Source organism: Daucus carota, chromosome 3, assembly GCF_001625215.2.
Source record: "Daucus carota subsp. sativus chromosome 3, DH1 v3.0, whole genome shotgun sequence".
NCBI classification, from domain to species: Eukaryota; Viridiplantae; Streptophyta; class Magnoliopsida; order Apiales; family Apiaceae; genus Daucus; species Daucus carota.
In genome coordinates, this window is record NC_030383.2 from 11168833 (window position 1) to 11194912 (window position 26080).

Below are 26080 nucleotides of genomic sequence, written 5' to 3' on the forward strand. Positions count from 1 at the left end.
CCCAAGTTTTTGTCTGTAGTGAGGCTGACCAATTTGAAAATCAATAAAGGCAGCAAGAAAAAGAAACTGAGGGAGCTTCTCAATATAATTTTGAACCATTGGGCAATCCGGTTTCTGAAGAAAGAGAAGTTCAAGCAAAAAAACAAGCTGAGGAAGAAAGACAAGTAGAAAAGGAAAGAAATATTCAGGAAGTTGAGGAAGAAAGAGAAGTTGAATCAGAAAAAGGAGCTGATGGAGTGCAAAAAGAAATTGAGAAAGAAAGACCTGTTGAAAAGACTGTTTCTCCGGTTCAGTCATCAAAAGAAATTGAGCAAGAAAAACCAGTTGAGAACACTGTTTCTCCGGTGCAGTCATCAATGGGAAGTGAGGTGATCAGAATGCTTGATGCTGCTGAAAAGGATTACCAAGAAAAAATCAGGGCCCAAGAAATGGCAAGCAACGTAAATGTTGTTGGGATAGCAACGGAGGCTGTATCTGGGCTTCACGATGAACGCACCAGTGATACTGAGATGCCTGTTGCTGAACACGGAGCTGATGAAGAAGAAGCAGTAGAAGAACAAGCAGCACCAGAAGCTCTTGACGTCATTTCACGTAAAGCAGCACATCTTGTTAAAAAGGTAAACTATTAAGAATTTTTAATATAATATAGTCGTGGGTTTAATATCACTTTATTCAACTAGTTCAACTGCCCAATAACCCATGTTCAACTTTTGTCTGTGTTGAACTTGGGTTCAATCCAGGTTGAACATAGTTTATTTCTATAAACCAACTCAACCCCAAACATTATCTCGTAAGTGTGTGATTAGGGTTATAAATTGAAATAAAAAATGACATCTTTCTATACCCCCAACCAAACCCTTAAGAGTTTTTGTTATGTAGAGATTGGATCCATTTTATTCTCTATTTTAATTAATTTTACTGTTTTAGTATATTAAATATGTTTTAGTTCAACAGCCGATTAACCCATGTTCAACATTCGTCTGTGTTGAACATGTGTCCAAAGGAGGTTGAACATGTGTTACTTCTATAGTGATTGTTATAATGATCAATAGGATGGAAAGAAAGTAAAGATTATATTCAACACATCAAGAAGGATGAATGTAGTATCTTCAACTGTTCCTCCTCCACAGAAGCTGACAATAAAAACAACTGCCCAACCAAATGTGCAAAGCTCTGGAGAAGTCCTTCCTAGTTTTTCTTTAGGATTGACTCAAGTTGAAAAGGAAGCAGAGCTTGAAAGACAGCGAAAATCAGAAGAAGAAGCTGCATAGGTGGACAAGGGGAAAAGAATAATACATGCAGCTGAAGTTTGAAATCTCCCTGGAAGATAAGGTTAACAAGAATCAGCACAAAGATTAACAAAGAAGAGCAAAAGTTGAAAGATTGGCTTCTGACAATTGATCCAGAAGGATAGTAAGTTTCTTTTAACCTCCAGTCAAATTAAGATTTTTGTTGAATATTGTATCATTTTATGTTGAGTATATGAATAATATTTAATCATATTTGTGTTGCAACAGTTTCCTTTACTTTGACACTGCAAACGCAATTCTGGACAATTCAAATTGCATTTCTTTCCAGCCGAAACAGTTGGTGACGGCACAAGTTGTTGATGCTTTCTGCCACATTCTGAATATGAATGAAATGTATAAAGCAGAACAATCACCTCTGAGACTATTTGTTCCTCATCATGTGACTGTAAGTGAATTGTCAATAGAGTTTAAAAAGTAAAATATATCATTATACCATGTGAATAACATTTTATGATTACTTGTAGGTCTATGTTTTGAGACATTCAAATTCAGAGGAGGAAGAGCAACATTTCAAAAAGTTTGTAAGAGATTTTGATGATGTTCTGGCTGCTTATGATCACATCAAATTCAACGATGTTGACTTGGTAAAATATTTACTTCATTATTCAGTGATATTATATATATGATAACTATAATTTTAACTTATTTTAATGTTGCTGTATGAATGACTAATTATCTGTATATAATCATGTATTTAATATCACTGTATTCAACTACTTCAACAGCCCAATAACCCATGTTCAACATTTGTCTGTGTTGAACATGGGTGCAAAGGAGGTTGAACATTGGTTATTTCTATACCCCAACCCAACCCTAAACCGTATCTCATAAATATGTGACTTAGGGTTGAAAATTAAAATAACAAATGAGGTCTTTCTATACCCCCAACCAAACCCTTTTGAGTTATTGTTTTTATCTTCTACTGATCAGAAATTTAACAGTGTTGAACATGGCTACAAAAAGGGTTGAACATGAGTTATTTCTATACTCCAAATCAAACCCGAAACACTATCTCGTAAGTATGTGATAAGAGTTAGAAATTGAAATAAAAAATGACATCTTTCTATACCCCCAACCAAACCCTTATGATTTTTCATTATGTAGAGATTGGATCCTTTATATTCTCTATTTTAATTAATTTAAATGTTTTAATTTAATTCTTTGTTAAATATCACTGTATTCAACTAGTTCAACAGCCCATTAACCCATGTTCAACATTTATCATTGTTTTTACTGTTTTGAGTTTTTGTTTTTTAGACACAGCATTCATTATATACTCTATTTTTATTAATTTTACTGTTTTAATATTTTCCAACAGATTTTCTTCAGCATGACAGTTTCCGACCATCACTACCTCTTATGTTTCAACATTAAAAAACCAAGTTTTGAGGTTATTGATAGTAGTGCTCTGCAGCCAGATTTCGATGCAAAGTACCAGCAAATACCTCAAAATATTGTAAGTAATTACTACTTTATTAAAATGATCATATTCTTTTTTGACTTGAATTTGACATGGATTTCTCTCAATTAATGTATGCTTTTTAACAGAGAAACTTCCTTGTAAGATACATGGTTTTAAAAAATCATTCAAAGGCGAAGGACATAGCTTCTCTTGTGCCTGTTAGATTGGAAATGAAGTGGAGAACTGAGCACAATCATATTGATTGTGGTCTTTTTGTCATGAGACACATGGAGCACTACCAGGGTGTTTCAAAAAATTGGGATTGTGGACTCGCTGTTGAGGGAAAAGTCCAAGACCAACAGCTAGATGTTCTGAGGACAAGATATGCACACCAGATTCTAATGCATGAATGCAACAAACAGAAGCATCATGTGGAGTATCAGATTTTTGAAGAACATGTGAAAAAAGCTGAATTGGAGAAGCAGAAAGCGAAAGAAAAAAAGGAAAAGGATACTAAAGCTCCTGCAAAAAGACAAAGACGTGCCTAAGCACAATTTGATCAGACTTTTAAATGTTTTGCTTGTAAATATTTTGCTATTATGTGCATTTTGCATAATACATAATTCCTTGGTCACCAAGAAATAGATATGTAATTGCATGAATGCTAATTGATCTGTATATAATTGTTTCTTTAGTATCAATGTATTTTATATGTACTATTCTTCCCCAGTTCAACAGCCCATGAATCCATGTTCAACATTTATCTGTGTTGAACATGGTACAAAGACGGTTGAATTCATGAGTTATTCTATATCCCAAATAAAACCCCAAACAATATCTCGTAAGTGTGTGATTAGGGTTATAAATTGAAATAAAAAATGACATCTTTCTATACCCCCAACCAAACCCTTAAGATTTTTTATTATGTAGAGATTGGATCCATTTTATTCTCTATTTTAATTTGTTTTAGTTCAACATTATTTATATACAAATTCAAGAATGAAAATATATGTGTTCAACATTATTTATATAGAAATTCAAGAATGAAAGTATATGTGTTCAACATTATTTATATAAGAATTCAACAAAACAAAACTTCAAAATAACAAATATTCAACTATACAAAAACTAGAGTTCAAAATTGTCACCCATGCCACTTTCACTGTTGTCTGTACTTTGTTTTTGTTTCTTCTTCCCAACAGAATTCTCATCCAAATTTTGCATTTTTCTTACAGGACAATTCCTAAAGTCATGATAAACTTCTGTCTTGCAATACCTGCAAATCCTCTTTAGTTTACCAGAAAGTATAGTTGATTTTTCAGCAGCACTCTTAATTCTCTTTGTTACACACCCTTTGTTCCGACATTGATTTGGAGGCTTGACTTCAATGTTAACTGGAATCTCTGATCCAATAAACTTTTCAACAACATCTTTCTTGTTTCCCACAACTAGCTTCCCTTCAAATTTCCAACCACGTAACTTCTGTTTTACATCTTTTAGACAACTTTGAATCAAATCAAGTGCTTCTTTATTGTCACCAGCCAACCCCATACACGAATTGAAATCAAACCAAATATCATTCACAATAACACTAAATTTCTCTTTATCATCACTTGATGTGCTTGAAACAAATCTTGTTGCATTTTTCTCAGCATTTTTCATCCATCTATTCAGAACAAGATGCCTTGGAAGCTTGTGCACAGGAACTTGTTTTAATGCAAGAATCAAATGACTGCATGGCAAACCAATTCTTTCAAACATCCTACAAGAACACTCAAGTTTATGATTTTCCAAAATGTGCAAAACCTGTACCAAATATAAGTGATTTAATATCAAATATAAAATACATACAAACATGAAAAATAAATTACATATATTCAACACTACTAAAACATATATTCAACACAAATTGAATTGTATTTCAACACAAACTAAAATATATTCAACACTACTAAAACATATATTCAACAAAAATAAATATATACAACACCCCTAAGACATGTATTCAACAACCCTAAAACATATATTCAACACCCCTAAGACATTGTATACGAAATATACAATACATGCAAACATAAAAAATAAATTACACTAAAAAAGGCATTAAATAATAATCAAATGCAATCTACTAGTACTTCAGAAATACCTGAAATTCTTTAGCAGCTTTAAGATCATGTAAAACAAACTTCTTTACTTCAACACCACTCATATCCTTTATTACCAAATGGAAACAAGCATCTCGTACTTGTTTCTGGAATTTATAAAATATTTCACGTGTGTATAACTCTGCAGCATCCTTCTCCAAAAATAGTTCTGTATCAGTACTTGGGAACGCAACATTAGACTTATGATTCAAGTCTGAATTGATATTACGTTGCTTATCCATTGCAGTCTCAAAACGTAGATAAAACTGAGATAGAGTATCACCAGGTTGATGATAATGACTAAAAAATGAATTTGCACTTTCTGACCAAGATGTTGTCCGTAATATTCCTAATAAAGGATCTTCTTTGAAATATGCTGGAATCCATAAATGTCGGCATTCATACATATCACACAACCACTCATTGTCAGTCATCTTAAACTCATCCATCAAAGATTTCCAACCAGCTTCAAACTCAGATATATCCAAATTTTCACCCCATACAAAAGGTTTAAGCTTTGATAAAAATCCACCATCCATTGCCAATACCACACCAACCTAAAAATACATTTTAAAAAAAAAACTAACAAATATCAGGCATACAAATTTCTCAACATAAAAAATAGATATATTCAACACTACTAAAACACATATTCAACACAAATCAATATATTCAACACCCCTAAGACATGTATTCAACACCAATAAAACATATATTCAACACAAATACAAATATTCAACACAAATGTTATGGAGGTTCAACAGAAGATACCTTGGATGGAAATTTTTTCATGATGTGCCACATACAAAGACGATGCCTTGTCTTTTCTTTATCAAACACATCAGCAATTGCTTGTTTCATTGCAGCACATTGATCAGTCAATATGCATAATGGATGTCGCCCCATACAATTTAGTAAAGCTTGAAAAATCCATTTGTAATGAGCTATATCTTCTTTTGAAAGTAGACCAGCACCAAAAGTTACACACTTTCTATGATTGTCAACACCACAGATTGGAACAAAAACCATGTTATACCTGAAAACAAATATATGTTTATTAAGAATTGAAGAAAAAAGAGAATAAGCTATACACAAAATACTTTAGAAAATAACATAAATTTCTTACTTATTAGTACTAAATGTGACATCTACTGAAATAACATCACCAAACACATCATAGTTTCTACGACCAACACAATCTGCCCAAAATAACTTTGTCAATTTTCCAGACTCATCCACATCATGTTCATAGTAGAATCTGCCATTAGAAGAATCCTTCAAAGATTGAAATTTATTCAATATTACTTGTGCATCTGCATTCCCAATTATGTTCTTCAAGTCTCTATTCCAATTTTTAAAATCAACAACTGTTGCCCCAATCTGGTCATACCCTCCAACAAACTCTTTCATTAAACCAAACGCACGAGCAGGACCTATTCTGACTTTTGAACAATCAAATGCAAAATTTTGATGTGCAGCAGTCATTGACCGGTTTGCCTTCAAAAACTTCTTACCATCAGCACTAGCAAACCTATGATTATGTTGTTCAATAAACAAAGTAATCTCATATATTGAACCCTTCGTATGTTTCACCACAATCATAGCAGGACATCCACATCTAGTAAACATACTTTTCCTCTTTTGTTTTGAACAAAATGAGCCATCATCATTCTTCTCACCATTTTTAGAATAAAAGCCTTCTCGTGAACAGTGAAAACGTTTCGATTGAATACGTCCATCTCGATATCGCTTCTCACTACCACGCCTAATATCAAATCCACAAGAACGACCATAATCAACATAAAAATGCGCAGCCTCATCTATACTCCTAAATGATTTTCCAACATTAGGTTTACTATCAACCATACAAGGCAACCAATACGTTGTAGAACCTGGAGATACATATTTACGCGAAGACAAATCATCAACTTCTCCCAAAGACAAATCATCATCTTCTATAGCCACAACATCCATAGGCAATGTATTAGCATCAAAGTTTTGAGCAATTTTATCACCAAAACCTGAAAAAGTTATAGAACTAAACTGAAAATCCCAAAACATTATATTCAACAGTTACACATAAACAAAGTTCAACATAAATAAAACAAAGATTCAACAAATATCTTGTTCAAATCCCAAAAAGTACTCAAGTAAGAGTAATCATACAAAATTGATACTTATATTCAACAAACACTTATAATTACAGTCAACAAATTAAATACAATTATAATTCATACTTATAAGTACACTTATAAGTCATTATATTCAACAGATGCACGTAAACAAAGTTCAACATAAATACAACCAGAATTCAACATATTTAAGTCATATACATATCGTTCAACAGAATTCATACTAATATTCAACAAACACTTTATAATTACATATAATAATTGATTCATATACAACTCGTTCAACAAAAGTTAATCATACATTCAACGAAACAACAAACATTCAGATTAAAAAAAGAATCAACAAACTAAACTCAAAGAAAATCATGTCGTACCTGAATTCAAGTCCATAGCACAATCGCATAAAAGAAGAACAATCGAACAGAGTAATAACCAAATCTCCACCTAAAAAAACAAATTTTTTATTATAATATTCAATCGAACACCACAAAACTCCTCCAAACAACCTAATCCCGACGAATACAGTACAGGCGTCAAAGAAAAAACAATAAAACAAGTAAAACACATCAAATCGTATATCTCGAGCTGAAGAAAACAACTAAACAGCAAATTTATGTAAAAAAAACAGTAATTTACCTTCAAGTATGCGTAAATCTGTAGTCGAAAACCGCGTTGTTCTCTCTCCAGCTCAGAAACTCGCCGTCGTCTCTCTCCGATGCGTCTTCTCTCTCTAGCCGGCAAAAATTTCCAACAAACAATAATACGCTTCTGTTAATTTTTTAGTTTATATAGGTTATAACTGTTTAAACGTAAATTGACTAAGTTACCCCTCTATTATAAAATTTTAAGTCAGCCCCAGCCCTAGGATCAAATCTAATCTGATGGCCCAAAAAAGTTTGTAAGTTTGTAACTTAAAAAAGTTTTTATTTGATCCCATTCCTCTATATATATATATATATATATATATATAAAAACTCCTCTCATATGATATCTTTAGATATTCCACTATTTGTGTGTGTGTGTTAGTTAATGAGCATATCAAATCAAACAAATACACATTGTGCTACTATGAGTTGGGTTATGGACAGGAAAAGAAAAATAAGTTGAGAATAGCGGTGCATTCTGTTAATCTGCAACTATGAGATGATATAATTTCAATACTAAATCCTAATTGAAACAACACATCCATATACACACTCACTAGTCACCACTCACCAGTGACCATATGTTTAGAGCTAGCACTTGATGTTTGATTGTAAACACCAAAGAGGCAAATAGTTTCTCCTCCCCAAAGCCTTGTGAATCAGGCGGGATTATAATTTAAAGTACTGTAAATGTCTCAAATTAAAAATACATTTTTATAAGCTGCCTGCAGCTTGCATTGTACATTTTTATTAACACAATTATGAATACATTGTTACACAACAGAGTCATTTGACTGATGTCTATTCTGTCTCTAATCATACATACATAATTTCTTTACAAATACAGATAGCAAGTTCACGAACGCTACATGCGTTTCGATAACTTAAGGCTTACCAGAGTCACTTTAGCTAGAATACAATTGTCAACCAATGCAACTGAGAATAAGGCACATTGGAAGACAAGGACATGTATTTACCTATATAACTTAGGCATCTACACCCTTAAAACTAGATCCGGGAAATCAATAATGGAACAGACACTGGGGTGTCCTCTCCCATGACTGGCTGGAAAAGATCCACCTCTCCGTACCTCTCCAATACACGCATTCGGCAGTCCTCAGCAGCCAATACTCCAGTTGCATATGCACCATGTACTGAGCCAGGGTAGGCCATGCTAGTAGCTTCCCCAGCAAAGAATAAGTTATCTACAGGGATCCTTAACCTCTCGTATAGATCATGGGATTTTCCTACTACATCATAGCTATAGGATCCAAGTGAGTTCACATCTGTGCCCCAATGCGAAACAAGATACTGAATCTGTGCATATTGGTGGGGGGAAAAAGTAAGTATTTTATGGTCAGAACATGACAAGGTGTGGAAATATATACTTGCTGTAGCAAACAGACCATCCAAGCTAATTGAACAAAGTTTACACTGGAAGATTAACATAAACAACTTACCGGACCAGATGCATCTGGTAGGATCTTTTTAAGTTGAGTGAAAGCGAAATTAGCTGCAGCCTCATCTGACAATTTCTCAATGTCACGGGCCAGCTGTCCAGCAGGCATATACACAAGAACTGCATGACCAGTAGCCTTGTGAAGATTCAAGAAGTAGCTGCATTCATAAGATGTCTCTGCAACCACTCCCAGAAACTCGACATTTGGCCAAAACACCTCTTTGAAATGCAATATTATCTTGTTCTCAACTCCTACCCCAAGGTCCGCAATGGCTGTTTCCTTCCACTCTGGCAGTCTCGGCTCAAACTTGATGCAATTTGATTTTAAAACACCAAGAGGGACTGCAACAATGGCAGCATCAGCAATGAATGTTCTACCATCCTCAACAGTTACCTTCACACCATTGTATCGTCTAACTATGTTTCTCACCCTTGAAGAATACAGATAAGAGGTAAATGTAAATTAGATGATCGTACATAGCTACAAACATTAGGAGTCATTGTAGTAATTAATTATCATTACCTGTGACCCAAGCGTATATCAAGGCCTTTAGCAAGTGTATTTATAACGGGAAAATAACCACGGACCATTAGCCCATGCCCACCTGGAAGCAGCTCTTCCTGATTACAGAAACAAGTAAAATAAGATAACATGATGTCTTGCAGCTGACAAGTTTACGCAATCAATATATCAAGAAATATTATATTGCTGAAATTCCAATCACAAATATAAAAAAAATACAAATGTATTACAACATAATTGGGGATGAGGTTTTATCTCAACATAGTAGGTGGAGCTCTATTTGCCTCAAAGAATGAACAAAATCTTCTTCAATGGGAAGGGGAAAAATTTCTACAAGACATGCTAAATTCAGTGGGGAACACAACTACTAATGTAGGAAAACATTTTGTGGTGACCCAAAACTATAGCAAATGTTATGGCATAATGTTTTTTTCAAAAGAGAAGAGGATTGCCGGGCAGTTTGTTGCCCGTTTAACTCGTAGATTTGAAAAGATAGAGTAACATCTTTTTTCACTAAAATTATTTACCAAAAAGTGAAAACAAAACAAAAAAAGTTGACGTCAAACATTATAGATGTGTTTACCATAGAGCTACAGTTACCAGGGAAAAAACAAAACTTGCCTCATCCCAACCCTTGAGAGAGATGGTATCAGCATCTGCAGCGAACCAACCTTCCATTCTGCATAGGTACCACTGCAACACCTTATGAGGCAGTCCATCAAGCCTGCAACAAGACTATCCTTATATTCCAAATAAACAACAATATATAGCGAATACTAGAATACATTATTGTACCATATGTCAAACCTTAAGTCAGGACGCCTTTTGAACACAATTGATATTGCACAGGATACAGACATGTCCTCACTGTTTTCTGCTCGTACTTGATTTGCCTGCTTAAAGGATGTGAGCATTAGTAAACCAAAATTATACATATGCATAAAAAATAAATTAAGACTACAAAGCCAGCACAGACATGCCTCTTCTAAAATGCTCTCAAAAGCTTCGCCAACCTTTGTGACTAAATCTTGAGGGACCTTGTTGCCATCCATGTCAAAAAGAGCATAGCTGTAGAAGTATAATAAAAAGAGGTTGACGATACATCGCTCACTTGCATTATATGCACCCGTTATACTTGTATAAACGATTGTTAAGTATATGTATAAGATGACCCATGTTAAGATGCAACACCTTCACAACACGAAACATAATTTGATGTCCACAACTCAAAGTAAAAATATAGAACAGATAAAATGATGCTACTGCCCATTAGTCCAGTAATTTATGGTTTCTGAAAGGTTCACTTCTGGAACAAATTGTTTAAACCCGACTTAAATTGACTTTAACAGCATTAAAATGTCTACCGAAAGTTGAGTAAATGACCAACGGAACTGTGGTTACCTCTCCAGATCATGGTCATACAATACTGAGTTATCTCCACTTGTACGGTATAGAGGTAGTCCTAATCTTCCGATAACAGGTGCCAAGGGATTCTCCTCACACACCCCATGCAACCTAAAAGCAGCTGGTAAATAGTTAAAATGCAGATACTTTATGGAAGTATTTAATTTTTATGTTGTATTTAGAAAGACGAATCGTTAACCCTCAATTACCACGAGGCGCCCACGTCAACAGGAAATCCAAATGAGTAGTCGGTGCAAACTCGACCACCAATTCTGTCCCGCGATTCCAAAAGTGTAACCTAAAAATTAAGCTAGTATATATCAGCAACACAAAAGCCTTCTTTTCTTAGTGAACTAAAAGCAGTTCACTTCCGGTAGTAATACGCGTGGAAGCCATATTTTGTGTTCGGTATAGAAGTAAATCTCTAGGCACTATGAACTGTCTAATTATAACAAGCATCTGACATATCAAACTTATGAACTAAAAAACACAGCATGGGCATTTGCTTTGGCCAAAATTGCCTACTCCTTTTAGGGGATGTCTTTTGTTATCCGGAGAATAGTACTGCAGTACACATTTTAGTATTCCAGCATTCTAATACATGCAGTACCTGAAACGAAGCATCCTGGAGAATTCGGGCAGCTGCAATGCCTGCCATTCCACCGCCTATGATTATGACAGATGGTGAGGCTGCACTCCTGCCTTCGGTGTTCGCAGAGCATATAGCTACAAGTAAAGTACAATCAAGGTCAATTACTAATACTTCAAAAACAGGCATTAACGTAAAAAATTCCCCATATTAAAAACACATCCATGTTCATGTGGGAAAATTATGGTACATTGTTCACACACAACTAGTCCATTTCCCTGCTTAATCCTTAAGCTTTTGCAATTCATACAAATATAGTGTCAGGTTCAAATCATAAGTGGGTTCGCTTTCATACCAAAGCACACATCAGTACTAGAACACCAAGTGCATAACAGTACAAACTCCATCATTTAAGCTACACACAATCTATATATGGCACATAATACTACTCAAATTAAAACACAACCCAACAACAATTCATACAAAAAGCTTTGATCTTTACCCAATAAATCAAATATCAAAACAAAAACCCCGGAAAAATCACAAAAACAAACATAAAACATATAAGAAAAAGAAAACAAACCTCGATTCAATTGACGATTAGTCTTGTCACCTCTTGAAGCCATGATGAAAGCAAGATTGAAGAGAGATTAAAGAAGGGTTTAAAATCACTTAACAACAATAACAACAACAACAATTTACTATTATTATTATTGTTGGTGAACTGTTTTGTGTTGATATTAAAGGAAATACAAAGGTTGATCAAACAGTTCATGCGTATGCAAAACCGATCCCCAACCAAAAACAACAATCTTTCGACGATCTTTCTATGCATAAATATAATTAATCGGATGGGATGTGGGCGTTTGAGATGTATGTATATATTTGCGCCGAGAACAGAAGATATTTATCTGGACAGGGTCGGTGGTGGTGGTCTTGATTTTTTACCTGCTTTGTAAATTCGGGATACGGGTAATCGATTTTGTAATTAGAGTTTCGCCGGTTAAATTTTCTACAGCTTGGGATCATCTAGGTTTGACTTTACTCGTAAATCGTTTAGTTCCGTGTATTTTAGAGACGTTTCCGCGAGATTAAAATAAATATTTATTGTTTAAAGTCAAAAAATAAGTGAAAGTTAGATTTAGTTAAAATTTACGAGTGATTAAAGTGTTTGGAAAATAAGCCGATGATTAAAGTGTTTGGGAAATAAGGAGAAGTCATGAAACAAAAGTTAGGAATCCTAATTTTTTATAAGTGCTTCTCGACTTTTTACACAAATAGGCTTTTAACTTATAACTCCAGAAGCGGGACTTAAAAGTTCCGCCCAAACACTCACTTAATCTGTTCATTGGCCCTGTTTGGGAATTAGCGGTTAGCTGTAAGCAGATTGAATTAGATGTTTTGACTAATGGATTGAATTAGCGGTTTCTTGTAAAATTGTTTGGTAAATAGCATTTTGATTAACTTTTCACATATTAAAACCTCTAACCCAAAAAAACTCCTAAAAGTAGCTTTTTGAAAATTAGTTTTTTGAGCACAAACCTCTATTTCAATCCGCTAACTATCAAATACTAGAATTAGCAAATTGAGATGGTCAAACCTCTAATTTTACCTCAAACCTCTCATTTCCAAACACCCCATTATTTTTAAAATATGAAAGTTGCATATTAAAATAGACTGAATATATTTTCTAATGATATAATTTTATTATTTTTCTAACAATATTAGATATGCAAATTTCAGTCAAGTGTCAATTTTACTAGTTAAAAGTCAAAATAAATATCTAAAAAGAGATGGAAGGAATCAATCTTAAATTTCATATTTACAATATGAATATTTAGATATGGAAAAAGTATGAGAGATCATATTAAAACCCAACTAGGAATTCAAAGTTACGAGTTAACCAAATGATTTTTCTAGTGTGTGTCCGTAGGCACATGTTAAGCACTAAAATTTATAAATTTGGAGAGTTTTGTTTGGCTTACCCTCTATAATAATATTGGACGTCCTGCAGTTACAACAACCACACCAATCAAAACCCTCCAAATTGATGGATTTTAGTGCTTAGCATGTGCCCATGGGCACAGACCAGACAAACCCAATATTATATATATAGACAAATACAAATCACTAAAATACAAACTAAAACAAACTATGCATATACGACATCATTCACCCTCTGTATATTAACACCATGACCGCCTATCCTCGCTTACACTCAATCCTCCCTGGACCCGCTAGAGCCTCGCTAGGCAACCTACCCCTATCCATCACCCACCTAAGGCTCATCCTCACCTCCACTTAATCTTCCCTGGACCCACTAGAGCCTCGCTAAGGCGTCGGACAGACCTTACGCAGACTCCAGACAGTCTTAAAAAATTATCATACTAATTATTTTTAAAAACAATTTTTAATTTAGTTTTTTAAATTAAATATAATTGTGATGTAATTCACATGTCAATTTATTTTAAAAATTTATTAGTATTGTTAAATAATAAACTATATTAATTTATTAGAATGTAAATAAATATAAATATATTTGTATTCTGTTGAAGTTATTTAATATTAAAAAAATGAATATAAGATTAATCACCCAAATTTTTATTCCTGAAAAGAAACAAAACAAACGGATAAAACAATCTAACATCATTTTTTTTCCCCTCATTTCTCTCCGGAATCATTGTGTTTATCAAGCCTCTTTGTAATCTCACCCCTCCCATAAGCTTAAAATAGATACAAGGGGTGAAGTTTGAACTCCAAATTCACACCGACAATAGGGAATCACACGATAATCAAGTGTTTATAGAGCGTAGCGAAAAGGACCCATAATTTTATTTAAGCCATGTTTTCAAGCAATGCGCAATCTGGTGCCTGTCAAAAAATGGACCTACACTTCTTCAATTTCGACACGTTTATTAAGATATGTGGATCTTGGCGGAAAAAGAAGGAAAAGGATATGTGGATATGTTGCTGCCTGACAGGATAGACGTGGCTGTTTTGAGTCGGATTTGATACGTGAAACAATTGTAGTTAATAAAGAATAAATAAACTTATCTATACTATATTATTTGTGCTGGAATATTAAAAGGTTTGTTCAATGGTGTTTGTTTCAGCGAGTTTCTTTAATTTACAAATTATTATTAAACTTTTTTACCGAACATCTCTTAAAATTAATTTTAGTTAGTTTTTCGAGAGCCTTACCTATTAGGAACTTATTCAATAGATTAAATAAAAAAAATTACATGTTCAAAAAAAATGATAAAAAATTTATATGATTAATAAAAATATGTTAACTCAAACATGTTTACTAATTATTTTTAAAAAATTAAATATAAAATATATAATTATTTTATATAATATATCTTCATAATAAAATTAAATATTCAAATACAAATATTACAAAAACAAATATTTAGAATAATTGGATACGAGTTATAAGTTAGTATGGTATTTTAGTGTCTACACATATATATCTAGTTAGACACTTCGATCTTGTCGTTCTAACATTAATGGCCATGTTTATTGTTCATATTTCATTTTATTAATTATATTTTTCATATTACTAAAATTTAAATTTACTTAAATTCTAACGTATGTACTTATTTTTGTTGGAATGCTCATTTGGACTTTTTATTTTTATCTCAGTCAAAATTCATATTTTTTATAATTATAACAAATAAGATACATGTGATTATAATCATTTTTATGTTATTTTCAAGGAAATTAACGAATTTAATTTGTAATTTATGATATAGACTTAATATGCACAATATTTTTTTGGTCTAAAAAACCAAAAATGAGTAAAAAACTGTGACGGAGGGAGTATATCACTAATATATATACATACGCACACATATAGCTTTGTTATACAACAAACCCAGGGTTACAGAAATCGGGAATCAGACCTAATCGGTTGAGTTACCGATTCAAGGATTAATGGGAAATCGGGGATTAATCGGAGTTAAAATCGGATTTATTTTAATATTAAAATATTATTTAATATTTAGTTATTATTATATTAGCTATTTAGTAACTAATATATTTACTATATTCATAAACATTATAATTATTCATATTTAAAGTAATATAGTATTTTAATTTTAATAATTTATCACATATACTTCGATTATGAAATATATATAAGGATTAATCGGATTTCAAAAATCGGATCGGTGGCCGACCTTGCAGAGGATTAATCGGTATTTATCGGTTAAATCGGGGTTTTTTAGAACACTGAACAAACCTACTTATTTTAACCTACTTATTTTATAAAATACAAACCAACTAACCAGCCCAAGCAATAATAAGTTAACAACTCCATCCACTAGTTAATAACGGTCCATTTTTTTAAACTTTACGATCCGATTCATTCAACCAATCATCTAGCACATTGTCCCCTTCAGTTCGAGTAACATTATGACCTGATCATTAATATTTTTGTGCTATCTCTGATTAGCAACAATACTGCATACAAATAACTAGTTTTTCAAAAGAAATCACATTTTTTTACGCAAATCACTACTCCCCTTGGTCCTTTATATAAGGCACCTTGATTTTTTGCACATTATTTTAGGAGTTTTGACCATATATTTAAAATCAATATTTTTAAAATTTTTCTTTTTCTGAATAATAATATTTATGTTATATTTTTATTTCGAAAAAGAAAATTTTAAAAATATTGATTTTTAATATGTGGTCAAAGCTCTTAAAATAATGTGCAAAAAATCAAAGTGCCTTATATAAAAGATCAGAAAAAATATTTTCCAAAAGCGAATATCACTAATTTATAAAGTGAATTGATAAATAAGCTCCAATTTTTACTATTTAAGCTCCAAATCTTATTATGAGATACTAAATGCCATAACTACCCTTAACCTTTAATTCCCTTTTTATATATATATATCAAGAAGTGTTTAAAACTCTCTCTCAGAAACAAGACGAATTGATTTCTTTCCATAAACCCTCAAGAAACTAGAGACGAAGTTTTAGCTGATCTAAATGACATCATTGAACTTCTTCGGACAAAAGATGTGGAGGAACTCTATGAATCATACGAGTTGGGGCATAACAATCAGACCATGGAAAAAGGTAATTCTATGGCTAGAATCCAACTCCAAATTTTTAGCATAAAAACTTGTGATTATTCTTAGTTTTACATTGAGCATGTATTTAATTAGACTTTAATCATTGTCATGTGTATATAGATGGTTCTGCAGTCGAAAATCAAGGGCCAAATGGGTGTGATGCGCTACTAGTCATTTCAACCAGAGATTTTTCAACTCGTGAGGAACTTCTGAATAATGTTCGCGAGATTGTATTGAAGCAAGGATTTGTGACAAAAATTAAAAAATCAAAGACAAATTGCTACGTTATAATTGGGTGCTTTATTGAATTATATCAATACTACATGGATTCCTTACAAGGAGAGGTTTGTGTTTGCATGGACAAATAATTTTATGCACTTGGGTAATCATGTTACGTCAAGGGCAGAAGGTGCTCACGCCGTTTTGAAGCAATATTTGAATGTTTCTACAGGTGATTTTCGTGATGTAAAGGACAAAATTTCTCTGGAAATCGAGAATCAGTACCAAGAAATCAAAACAAGAGTTGCAAGTGAAAAGGTGCGTATACCACATAAGTTTCGTATTCCTTTATTTCGGGAACTTATTTGTCACATTTCAGTGTTTGCTCTTAGTCAATTATATAAACAATATGAGCTAGCAACAATACCAGGAGCTTTAACAATCACTTGCAAGTCACATTTTTCAAAGTCTATATGACTTCCACGTGCACACAAGATAAGAGAATTGGAGAGAGAAGGCATATTGCATCTTAATGAAATTCATCCACAATGGAGGATTGATACAAAATCATTCCTTGATAGTAATACTTCATTGAATGATGGAAATGATGACATTGACGTACTTCTTAAAGAGTTTCGAGATAAATATCACAATCTGCCTTTGGTACAAAAAGAAGACAGTAGAAGACAAATTACTCAATTTCTTGATGCTCCTTCTACTGTGATACTTGAACCAGAGATGATTCCACATAAAGGGCGTCCTATTGGCTCGAAAAATAAGAGAAATAAAAGCTCTACCACCCGCAATCCATCAGCTTTTGAGATACATGACATGAGAAAGTGTAGTACATGTCAAGGCACTGGACATAATTCTCGTACTTGTCCGAGAAAAATGCAAGGCACATAAGAAAGTGTAGCCTCCTGGTTATCTTTCCAAAAGTTTGAATAGTTGATTGATCTTAATTTTATATAAATGATTGGCTATGTATTAGTCTGGGATGGGATGTTATATTTGGATTGAGTTAGAGTAGTAGATTATGTTGATTCTAAGTGACCAAGCTTCTTTTTATTAAGCTATTTGTTATTATGCTACTGTAGTATCCTTCAGAATACTATCTCAAGTTTTCTCATGCATATAAAATCTAGGGATCTTTTTTAGTCATGCCTTGTTCTTGCTCTTGCTAAAAGTTATTATAATTAGGATCCACTTATTGTCATTCAACTATCTTTTGGCTCCTACTTAAAGTATCCAAAGGTTGCTTTCAGGGACTAGTTTTAGTTACAAGTCCTAAAATAAGACAAGACCTGTAACTGCATGCTTTACTACCACTCTTACCTGCAACATACTAGTTATTTGGTTTTAACTTAAACATGAAACATAAATGTAAATGCTAGCTATTCGGTATCATATATGCCAAGCTGCAACACTCTGTTAGTCTTGCTCCCCTTCCCTTAAAACTTTAGTCAGGGATTTTGCCGCTTTGGCCAAGAAAACTGGATCTAAAAAACAAACAAACTCATTTGAAGGCTTTTGCACGATTTAATGGTTCTATACTTGTATTCATGTATGCTGCTATATATGGTTGCTGTTTGCAGATATAAAAATAAAATAAAATAAGGGTAGTTATGGCATTTAGTGTCTCATAATAAGATTTGGAGCTTAAATAGTAAAAATTGGAGCTTATTTATCAATTCCCTTTATAAATCATTCATTTTAACAGCTATATTAGAATTTTAACAACGTTAAAATTAACGACAGAGCTCTATTCATTCATTCAAAAGATTGAGATGGAGGTCATTGGAAAAAGCTCGGGGAAGGGAAAGGGGTAGTACTACACTTATAATAAAACTAACATTACTAGAAAAACAACTCAGCAAAACTCCCAGAGGTGTTTAGGATAGAAGTCCAAATAGTCACATATTTAATAATTCTGACCCTTGAAATTAGACGTTATCCATATTTATTTACTATTTAATAAGAATTGACAATGACCATTATGAAAATAATAAATTCCATGAAAAATAAAAAAAAATCCTTCCTTTTCAAACGGTGGAGCCTGTGAGCGTGACAGACTTTAATACTCTACCGAAAAGCTCACACAAGACCTTGAACTCTGTTTGATAACCACATGTGATGGTCTAAAGTTGCACTTGCGTGCTGCATCATCTTCTCTCTTCTAAACTACTAAATTAATATTTCGAAACACGTACTAAGTTTTTCGAAAAGTAATTATTATAAAATTTCATCTTTAAATGTTTGCAAGTATCAGTGTCCATCATCAAAAATATGAAAATTGAGCATGGGAGCCATGTGCGGAACAAATTATTATACTAGAAAGAAGTTTCAACTACCCAGATCCTGGTATCGAGAGGATCCAGTTGATGTGAAGCCCGCTCCATTCAGGTGGGTCTAGAGTTCTAAGTTTTTAAAACTCAAGTGCTTTAAAAAAGGAGTCGATCTCTATTATTAAGTAGATATTTGATATGCCATTTGCAGAAAATTACAAATTATTATAATTATTTCAATTAGTTATTACGAGAAACTTATTGGTTATCACACATGTCAACATGTGTTACAAGCATGATCATGCCAATAATTTATTTATGTCGCTGGAGTTGAACACCAGTCCAAGAGATTGCTTATATAAAATTTTAAAATAATTTAGGATATTTGATGAAAAATATTGATCTAATAATATATTAGTGATTCATAACTTATTTTTAAGATTTTTTTTCCGAACAAAATTTAATAATTAAATTTTTGTTGAGAAAAGAAAAATTCTAAAAATAAGTTATAGAATATAGCTTACAGAAGCATTAAACTGAGTACGGGTCCACAGCGTATACAACTCATTAGACCGAGGGAGTATTTATTTAGTGATACTGCAGGAGTGCAGGATGTGAACAACAACAACTCCTCAATAATCACACAAGAATGTGCATTACAAGTTATGATCATGTTTCATGTCTGTTATAATCACCCACGATATAAACAAAGAACAACCAGGAGGTCCAGAAACGCAACAACTTCCCAGTGTCACAGAATGTGAATATGCTTTACACACCAAACTCGTTTCAATGGACTTTGAGTATTTTCAAGTCTTGTATCTGAAAACTTACAGGCCCTCAAATGATACCATTCCCTTCATTTCTTTACAGACTTTATTTTTTGACACATAATCTAAAGTATATAACTTATTTTTAAAATTTTCCTCTTATGTATAAATATTAAAATATTAAATTCTTATTCAGAAGAAAAAAAATATAAAATAATTTGTGAAACTATATTTTATAGGAGTCTGTAAAATACATGTCCTGTCAAGCTCACATCCCCGACATAACAGGTTTAAATGATAATTTGGATGCACATTCCAAAAACTTTAATGTTCACAGGCTCCATATATCTATCACAACTACAAACTTGTCCAAAACAATCTTTAAACAAAAGATGACGCGGTTTCACCATATGTTTGGATTGACTAAAGCCGGCACAGATTGGAAAAATATTCACATCCTTCATACACTTCTAATCCTGGCTGGTCTAGTTCAGCTTTGTTGAAGCAAGCACAACGCTTACTCATTTTCCCTGTCAAAGCTATCTCAATAGGCCTCTGAACTAACCTTGGATACCCAATCTCACACCAAACCTGACAAAAAAAAGTAGAAGCTCAATTTCTTGGGCACTTGAATCTAAACATTCCCTGTACCTGCTTGGACATTAGTGTGATATACATGGAGCAATGGAGCTAGGACTTGATTTTAGGGTGCGCTGAAATCTATACCCGAGTAACTACTTTTAATTATTTTGTAAATACCTATTTTGACCATGTAAAACTTTGATTTTGGAGGCAATAACAAGATACAGCAAAACTATGAAAACAGCAATATAGGAAAATCAAAACTATAGTAAAAACAAAAAAGGAGTAAATTCAAATATAACAGCCTTGTGCAATAAAAATTTTGATGTAATAAACAAATAAAATATAGTTCTCGATGTTTCAATGTTACCAAACTATGCAACTAGACCTTGGAACTGAAACCAGTCACAGTGCTGGGTTTAATGCCTTTTAAATCTCACAAGTAATTTCAAGTTCCACGGTTTTTATGGACACCCACAAAACATGAGAACTTAGTTACCTGCTCCACAGGTATGCCTTTAAGAATGACTTCCATTTTTTATAATTTGTTTTTGCTTTCAATAACCTTTTAAGTGAACGTTTACCTCTGAACCGTCTTCCTGACTCCACCTTGAATTGCAGCTAGGCACCTTAGCTTCTTCAACCTTTTGTTTTTCCATCAGCTGGGCACCTCTAGCAGCCTTTGCTTCTACTCCTTTCAAGTATTTTGTGGGGTTCCCTTTACTATCATAGTAAAGACCAACAAGTTTACCAACAGGTCTGGAATTTGCCAGTTAAGAACAATGGAAAATTTAGGCAAACCGTCTTTACTTATCCAAAACAAGGAACTTCTAGTTAGGATCTGTCTTTAAAACCTTGTAGCTGGCACTCAATTTTCTTAAAATTACCTTTATTACCAGGCAATCAGGCATCTTAAAAATTATAATAATATTAAAATCTCTATGCTTCAAGGACTGTCCACATATCCCTTCAATTGATTTTACATCAATGAAATAGCAAGCTGTAAACTTACATGTAAGTTCTGACGTAGAAATCTCGCCAGTCAACCACACCTTTCACCTAGAAATGTCAAATATGAAACTTGAAGGTTTAGACATAGGAAGATCAGGAGGCACGTCATTAATATCAATACATATTCTCTTTTTAATCTCGTGATAATGATTAAAACTACTATTTGGCTCTACGATATTCTGCTAAAAAGCTGGGAGGCAGGGTAGAGGCATATACAAAAATATGTTGCACAAAATGAGAAGAGACTAATCAAGGGAAGAACAAATGTAATCACATCAAAAAATGAAAGGTGTAGCATTTTCAACCCCTATAAGTTATAAGGACAGCTACTATAGTACAGGAAAGTGTATCTGTCTGAACATTTTTGCATGACATAATATTATTATAATAGTAAGCAATTGGAAGGGAAAGCTAGACCATAGAGAGAAAACATCCAACTTCTCCTTCCCCCACTTCATAGTTACAGCTTACGAAAAAGACATGCTTAGTTTCCACAGTCCAGATAGTGAGCTAATTTACATGGACCAAGTTGTGTATACTTTACATCCACTTATGTCGCATGTTAAGATAAGAATAATAAATGAAAAACTGAAACAGCAAAATTAAAACAAGCCATAATTACCTCAGTGCTGGATAAACCTCGTAATGATTCAGTAAGACCATCTCCTGTGAAAATTTTATATATAAACCTTTAGAAAACAAAACTTTTAAACAATAAGCATAAGCAAAATAAATATAGCAAGCAAGTTTTGCTAGAGCGAGAGTTTCTTTAGCAAGAAGCTCAATTGCGTAGATGTTCCTTAAAAGAAGAATTCTAATATACAAGTCATTGGACCATATCCGGGCCAAAGTAAGGCTACTTGGGCCTAGGTCATTGGGCCATGCTACGAAGTTGGCCATAAAACTAGAAGATAAAATCAATTTGGGTCTATATGAAGCCCGATGGGATCGGGAGTTGGGAAGGCTTCATATATTAGTCCACAAACTATCAACAACCCAGAAAAACAGTTCTCCTAAGTCCTAGCTTGCACCACATTGGGGCTCTTTGTGTCTATTTTGATGGCTGTCAGGAACGGAGGACCAAACCACCCAAGTAAGAACAGCAGAGAGGCACGCAAAATTAGCACAAGAGAGAAATTGGATCGTGTTTTTGTTGTAATGGAAAATGGGTTGTCATCGGAATCAGGTATTCTAATAAACCTGAAAACGAGGGGATTACTTAATGGCCAAGCTGTAGTAATGATGACAGATCCGGGGAACTCACAATTTTATCTCCTAATCTATAGTCCAAGCACTAAGAATTATGATTAGCTCCACCAGTTCGTTTAGGGTTCCCTCCGCCACATATGAATTTGTGCAAGGGCCTAGTGATGAAATTGCGCGGTCTTGAGGTGTAGGAGGATTATTTGCTGATATCATTGATTCATTATGCTAAGAGATGTAATACTATCATACACTAGTAAAAAAGGTTGGGAACTTGGAAGGCACAAAACCTGAGGACTGACCGGGATGGGAAGCCGCAGATATTGAAGGAGTACCAGCTCTGATCCAAGATTTCGCCAAAGCAATGTTATGTATTCTTTGTCGAGGGCCTATCTAAATTAAAGGGAATAGACATTGTACTGGTTGCAGTCGGTCGCCTGACTAAGTACAGTTATTTCATTAGTCCTAAACATCCATTCTAAGCGCTCATTGTGGCATACCATTGTTTCTAATTAGGACAATTTTCACGAGCCTTTCTGAAAAGATTTAATTAGGCTTCAGGGAACTTCTCTACTAGTGCTGTTAACCAGTTAGAGATATACTTATATCATAATCCAAATTAGTTCCTAAACGAAATTGTATCCGAGTTCAAAAATAAAAAGAAATTGAATCGAACACGACAGATATGATTTGGCTGAAGGCTTTGTTTGAATTAAAATCCCAACTGCATTACGTTGGCATTGTTAGTATTTTGGCTAATCATTCGACATTTTTTTCTGTCAAGCTAATCACTTCAACATTGACTGAAAGACTTGTACTTCAATTCCCAAGGACTTCTTATTGGACTTGCAGTGCCTTAAATTGTTTCAGTTGGGTTAAAGTGAAAGGGATGGATAAAAAATTCTGTTTGACATGTCAAGAGTGGTGGCTAATTGCTGCCATGTGAATTTATGGCTTCTCTTAACCAATCTATCCACTTCTTAAGAGTAACATTATTAGACCGGTATCACAAGGATTACATGTTCCGCTCCTTTCCAACGTGGCAAGATGGGCAACTTCGTATCGCATTACAGTTTCATGGCCTCAACTCTATATTGCATACTTTCACCTCCTCTAAATGACTTCTTGGAAGACGATATGATTCCACTATGGTTGCCCTTCATGATCTTAGATCTTCCACCAACATCGATGTCGCTCCTAATGTGATTACTTCTCTACAAATTTTTTGTATATTCCGTTTTCCAAATAGTTTTTTGTTTTTTTTTTATTATGACGATGGGTGACACTTTTGTTTTAGCTCGAGGGCATATAGTATCACTATACTATGTACCTTTTATTGCATTTGTAGGTGTTGTAAGATTTTGTCTTTTTACTTGCTAAGTGGCTAACTAAAAATAATGTCTCCTTCAGGATTCAACCCGTACTTGTTATTTGCACAAAATTAAACACATCAACTTTTTGGCGAAGTTGCTGAAATAATTAAGTTTCTGCATCATAATTTGATTATGTAGATTATTACATTATCTCTTTGGATCTTTTGTTCAATTGAGGAAGTTTTACTGCTTTTCCGTATTTTGGTAGTTTATGCCTAGGCTGATAGCAGACACATAACTAATTCCTCCAGATCCCAGATTTACAATGATTTCACAACAAAGCTAGAAACTTTGCAAGGCGGATAATAATCAGCCAGAGAGATGAGTGCAAATATTAAAATTCATGCAAGTGACCATAGCCAAGAAACATGAATGTGATAGCAAACTCAAACATTCCACATATCAAGCTAGGTTAACATTTGTAAGATAAATGGTATACTAGGACATAATCTAATAAAGTAAATTCCACTAAACTAGGTTACCCTTTTAAAGACTGAAGAGGAAAGGAGGTCTAAGCTTATCCACTCTGTTTATAAGTACTCTCACAAAGACATCATCAATGATTGTCTCTTCCTCTTAATTACTCGCATCAAGTGGTGACATACAAAATCATTCATGCATCGCTAATAATACTCTAGTATTACAACACCAATATTACCTGAAAAGTTTCCGGAAACAAATGCACGGGAGGCGTCTCTGAAATAAAAGATCGCACACACTGTCAGTATCATATCTAGAACTGATAAATATAGCTCTGAGCCAACAATACAATAGTAATTAAAATTCAAACTGATTATGGAAAATTCTCGTCACTGTGGAAGGATGAGGTAAGAAACTTTATACTCATTTAAGACATCAAGGATGGTATCCATTCATTAGTACATATAAGTGGTCAATTATGGAAATTTAAATATTCACACCTTTCGAACCCTCAGCCCAATGATATCAACTAGACTACATGATTAGTGAGTCAATCTCTTCTTCCAAGTCTAATTTTGCCCTCTTTCTACTAATCAACTAGTTAGTTTTTCTTACTTTACACAGTCGCAAGTATCAACGACAAAGCTATCTGAAAAAAGTTTCACAGTAGTATATACTACAGAAACCAGAATTCAAGGCAAAGAAAAAACCTCCCAGCAAAATGGTTGTAGCCCCCTCCCAAACCATAGTGCGATTTTCCTTTTGTCACATCAAAGACTGAGCTGAAATATATCCAAGCATATCAAAATAAGTAAATAGAATCAAACAATTAAGCAAAGTATGCACATAAAATTGATAGCTTTCACAAATCTAATTACTTCTTACAACTCATACATGGTATAACTAAGTACACACTATACAAATACAAAAAATCTTGAAAAGGGTACCCAAGAATGGCTAAGAGGATTGGCAAGGCAGCATCAGTTCCATTGTAAAGAGCTAGTTGTTGCTTAGTAAAGAGTTTCTAGCAAGATCAAATAAAGTAAATGGAATAAATACTACATGGGCATGAAAAATTATGTAAAGAAAAGCTGCTGGGGAGAAATATGTTAATACCTGGGAAGCTGAAAAGGGGTAGAGAGGGAGATGGAGATTGAAAGGAGAAAATTTGAGGAATAAAAAGGAGAAGATGGGTACTAATAGGGCGATCCCAACCAAAGGGGATCGACCCATTTTACCAAAATCTTTATGTGAGAGTAATTACAGTACTATACTACTGCTACTGCTCTCTGTGTTGGGTAAGTATTTTAACAATAACTTGATCAAGCACTGCAATTTAAGCAGCCGCTGGAGGCTTGAGGGGAAGAATGTCCCGGCCTTTTCAGAAGGAATTGAAAGGAAGACCGATTTTCAAATGCGCGGCCTCGACTCCGTTCCTATGAATGGATCGGATACGTGAGCGGCTGAGCGCAGTATGCGTATCGAACTCTAGAGATTTTCTTCCCTGTCTAAAACAAACACCTATT

The 26080-nt window shown here is 33.7% G+C and overlaps 4 protein-coding genes across 6 annotated transcripts; all 4 read right to left on the reverse strand.

The window, feature by feature from the left end:
- Positions 1-3720: 3720 nt before the first annotated feature.
- LOC135151732 (protein FAR1-RELATED SEQUENCE 5-like) lies at positions 3721-5889 on the reverse strand. Its single transcript, XM_064090898.1, has 3 exons — positions 5628-5889; positions 4859-5413; positions 3721-4518 (listed from the first exon to the last, which is right to left on the reverse strand). Exons 1-3 carry the CDS (start codon positions 5883-5885, stop codon positions 3841-3843), a joined length of 1491 nt encoding a protein of 496 aa, XP_063946968.1. The 5' UTR covers positions 5886-5889; the 3' UTR covers positions 3721-3840.
- An 89-nt stretch (positions 5890-5978) lies between these two features.
- On the reverse strand, positions 5979-7378 carry LOC135151373 (protein FAR1-RELATED SEQUENCE 5-like). Its single transcript, XM_064089786.1, has 2 exons — positions 7363-7378; positions 5979-6877 (listed from the first exon to the last, which is right to left on the reverse strand). Exons 1-2 carry the CDS (start codon positions 7376-7378, stop codon positions 5979-5981), a joined length of 915 nt encoding a protein of 304 aa, XP_063945856.1.
- A 945-nt stretch (positions 7379-8323) lies between these two features.
- LOC108210485 (polyamine oxidase 2) lies at positions 8324-12604 on the reverse strand. Of its 2 annotated transcripts, XM_017381797.2 has the most exons (10): positions 12191-12604; positions 11629-11744; positions 11228-11316; positions 11016-11129; positions 10595-10682; positions 10422-10507; positions 10236-10338; positions 9615-9712; positions 9093-9522; positions 8324-8949 (listed from the first exon to the last, which is right to left on the reverse strand). In XM_017381797.2, exons 1-10 carry the CDS (start codon positions 12231-12233, stop codon positions 8641-8643), a joined length of 1476 nt encoding a protein of 491 aa, XP_017237286.1. In that variant the 5' UTR covers positions 12234-12604; the 3' UTR covers positions 8324-8640. The 2 variants fall into 2 exon arrangements, with proteins under 2 accessions (XP_017237286.1, XP_017237285.1); XM_017381796.2 differs by having other exon boundaries at positions 10422-10682; positions 12191-12484.
- A 7568-nt stretch (positions 12605-20172) lies between these two features.
- On the reverse strand, positions 20173-26080 carry LOC108215387 (membrane-associated progesterone-binding protein 4). 2 transcript variants are annotated; one of them, XM_017387886.2, is made up of 8 exons: positions 25671-26080; positions 25502-25578; positions 25265-25336; positions 24793-24830; positions 22181-22224; positions 21560-21606; positions 21132-21306; positions 20173-20556 (listed from the first exon to the last, which is right to left on the reverse strand). In XM_017387886.2, the coding sequence occupies exons 1-8, from the start codon at positions 25785-25787 to the stop codon at positions 20389-20391; spliced, it is 738 nt and encodes a 245-aa protein (XP_017243375.1). In that variant the 5' UTR covers positions 25788-26080; the 3' UTR covers positions 20173-20388. The 2 variants fall into 2 exon arrangements, with proteins under 2 accessions (XP_017243375.1, XP_017243376.1); XM_017387887.2 differs by having other exon boundaries at positions 21132-21270; positions 25671-26036.

Bases quoted from the DNA above. Each gene is read 5' to 3' on its own strand.
- LOC135151732 (XM_064090898.1), bottom strand. From the start codon at position 5,885: ATGGTTTTTGTTCCAATCTGTGGTGTTGACAATCATAGAAAGTGTGTA. The intron at 5,414-5,627 runs GTATCTTCTGTT...ATGTATTTTTAG, and splicing joins TGAAAAAATTTCCATCCAAG to GTTGGTGTGGTATTGGCAAT. The intron at 4,519-4,858 runs GTATTTCTGAAG...TATTTGGTACAG, and splicing joins AAGCTGCTAAAGAATTTCAG to GTTTTGCACATTTTGGAAAA.
- LOC108210485 (XM_017381796.2), bottom strand. From the start codon at position 12,233: ATGGCTTCAAGAGGTGACAAGACTAATCGTCAATTGAATCGAG. The intron at 11,130-11,227 runs GTAATTGAGGGT...AGCTGCTTTTAG, and splicing joins GTTGACGTGGGCGCCTCGTG to GTTGCATGGGGTGTGTGAGG. The intron at 9,523-9,614 runs GTAATGATAATT...GTATTCTTCAAG, and splicing joins GATATACGCTTGGGTCACAG to GGTGAGAAACATAGTTAGAC.
- LOC108215387 (XM_017387886.2), bottom strand. From the start codon at position 25,787: ATGGGTCGATCCCCTTTGGTTGGGATCGCCCTATTAGTACCCATCTTC. The intron at 25,579-25,670 runs GTATTAACATAT...TGATCTTGCTAG, and splicing joins ACCCCTTTTCAGCTTCCCAG to AAACTCTTTACTAAGCAACA. The intron at 22,225-24,792 runs GTAATATTGGTG...AAATTTTCACAG, and splicing joins TGTTTCCGGAAACTTTTCAG to GAGATGGTCTTACTGAATCA.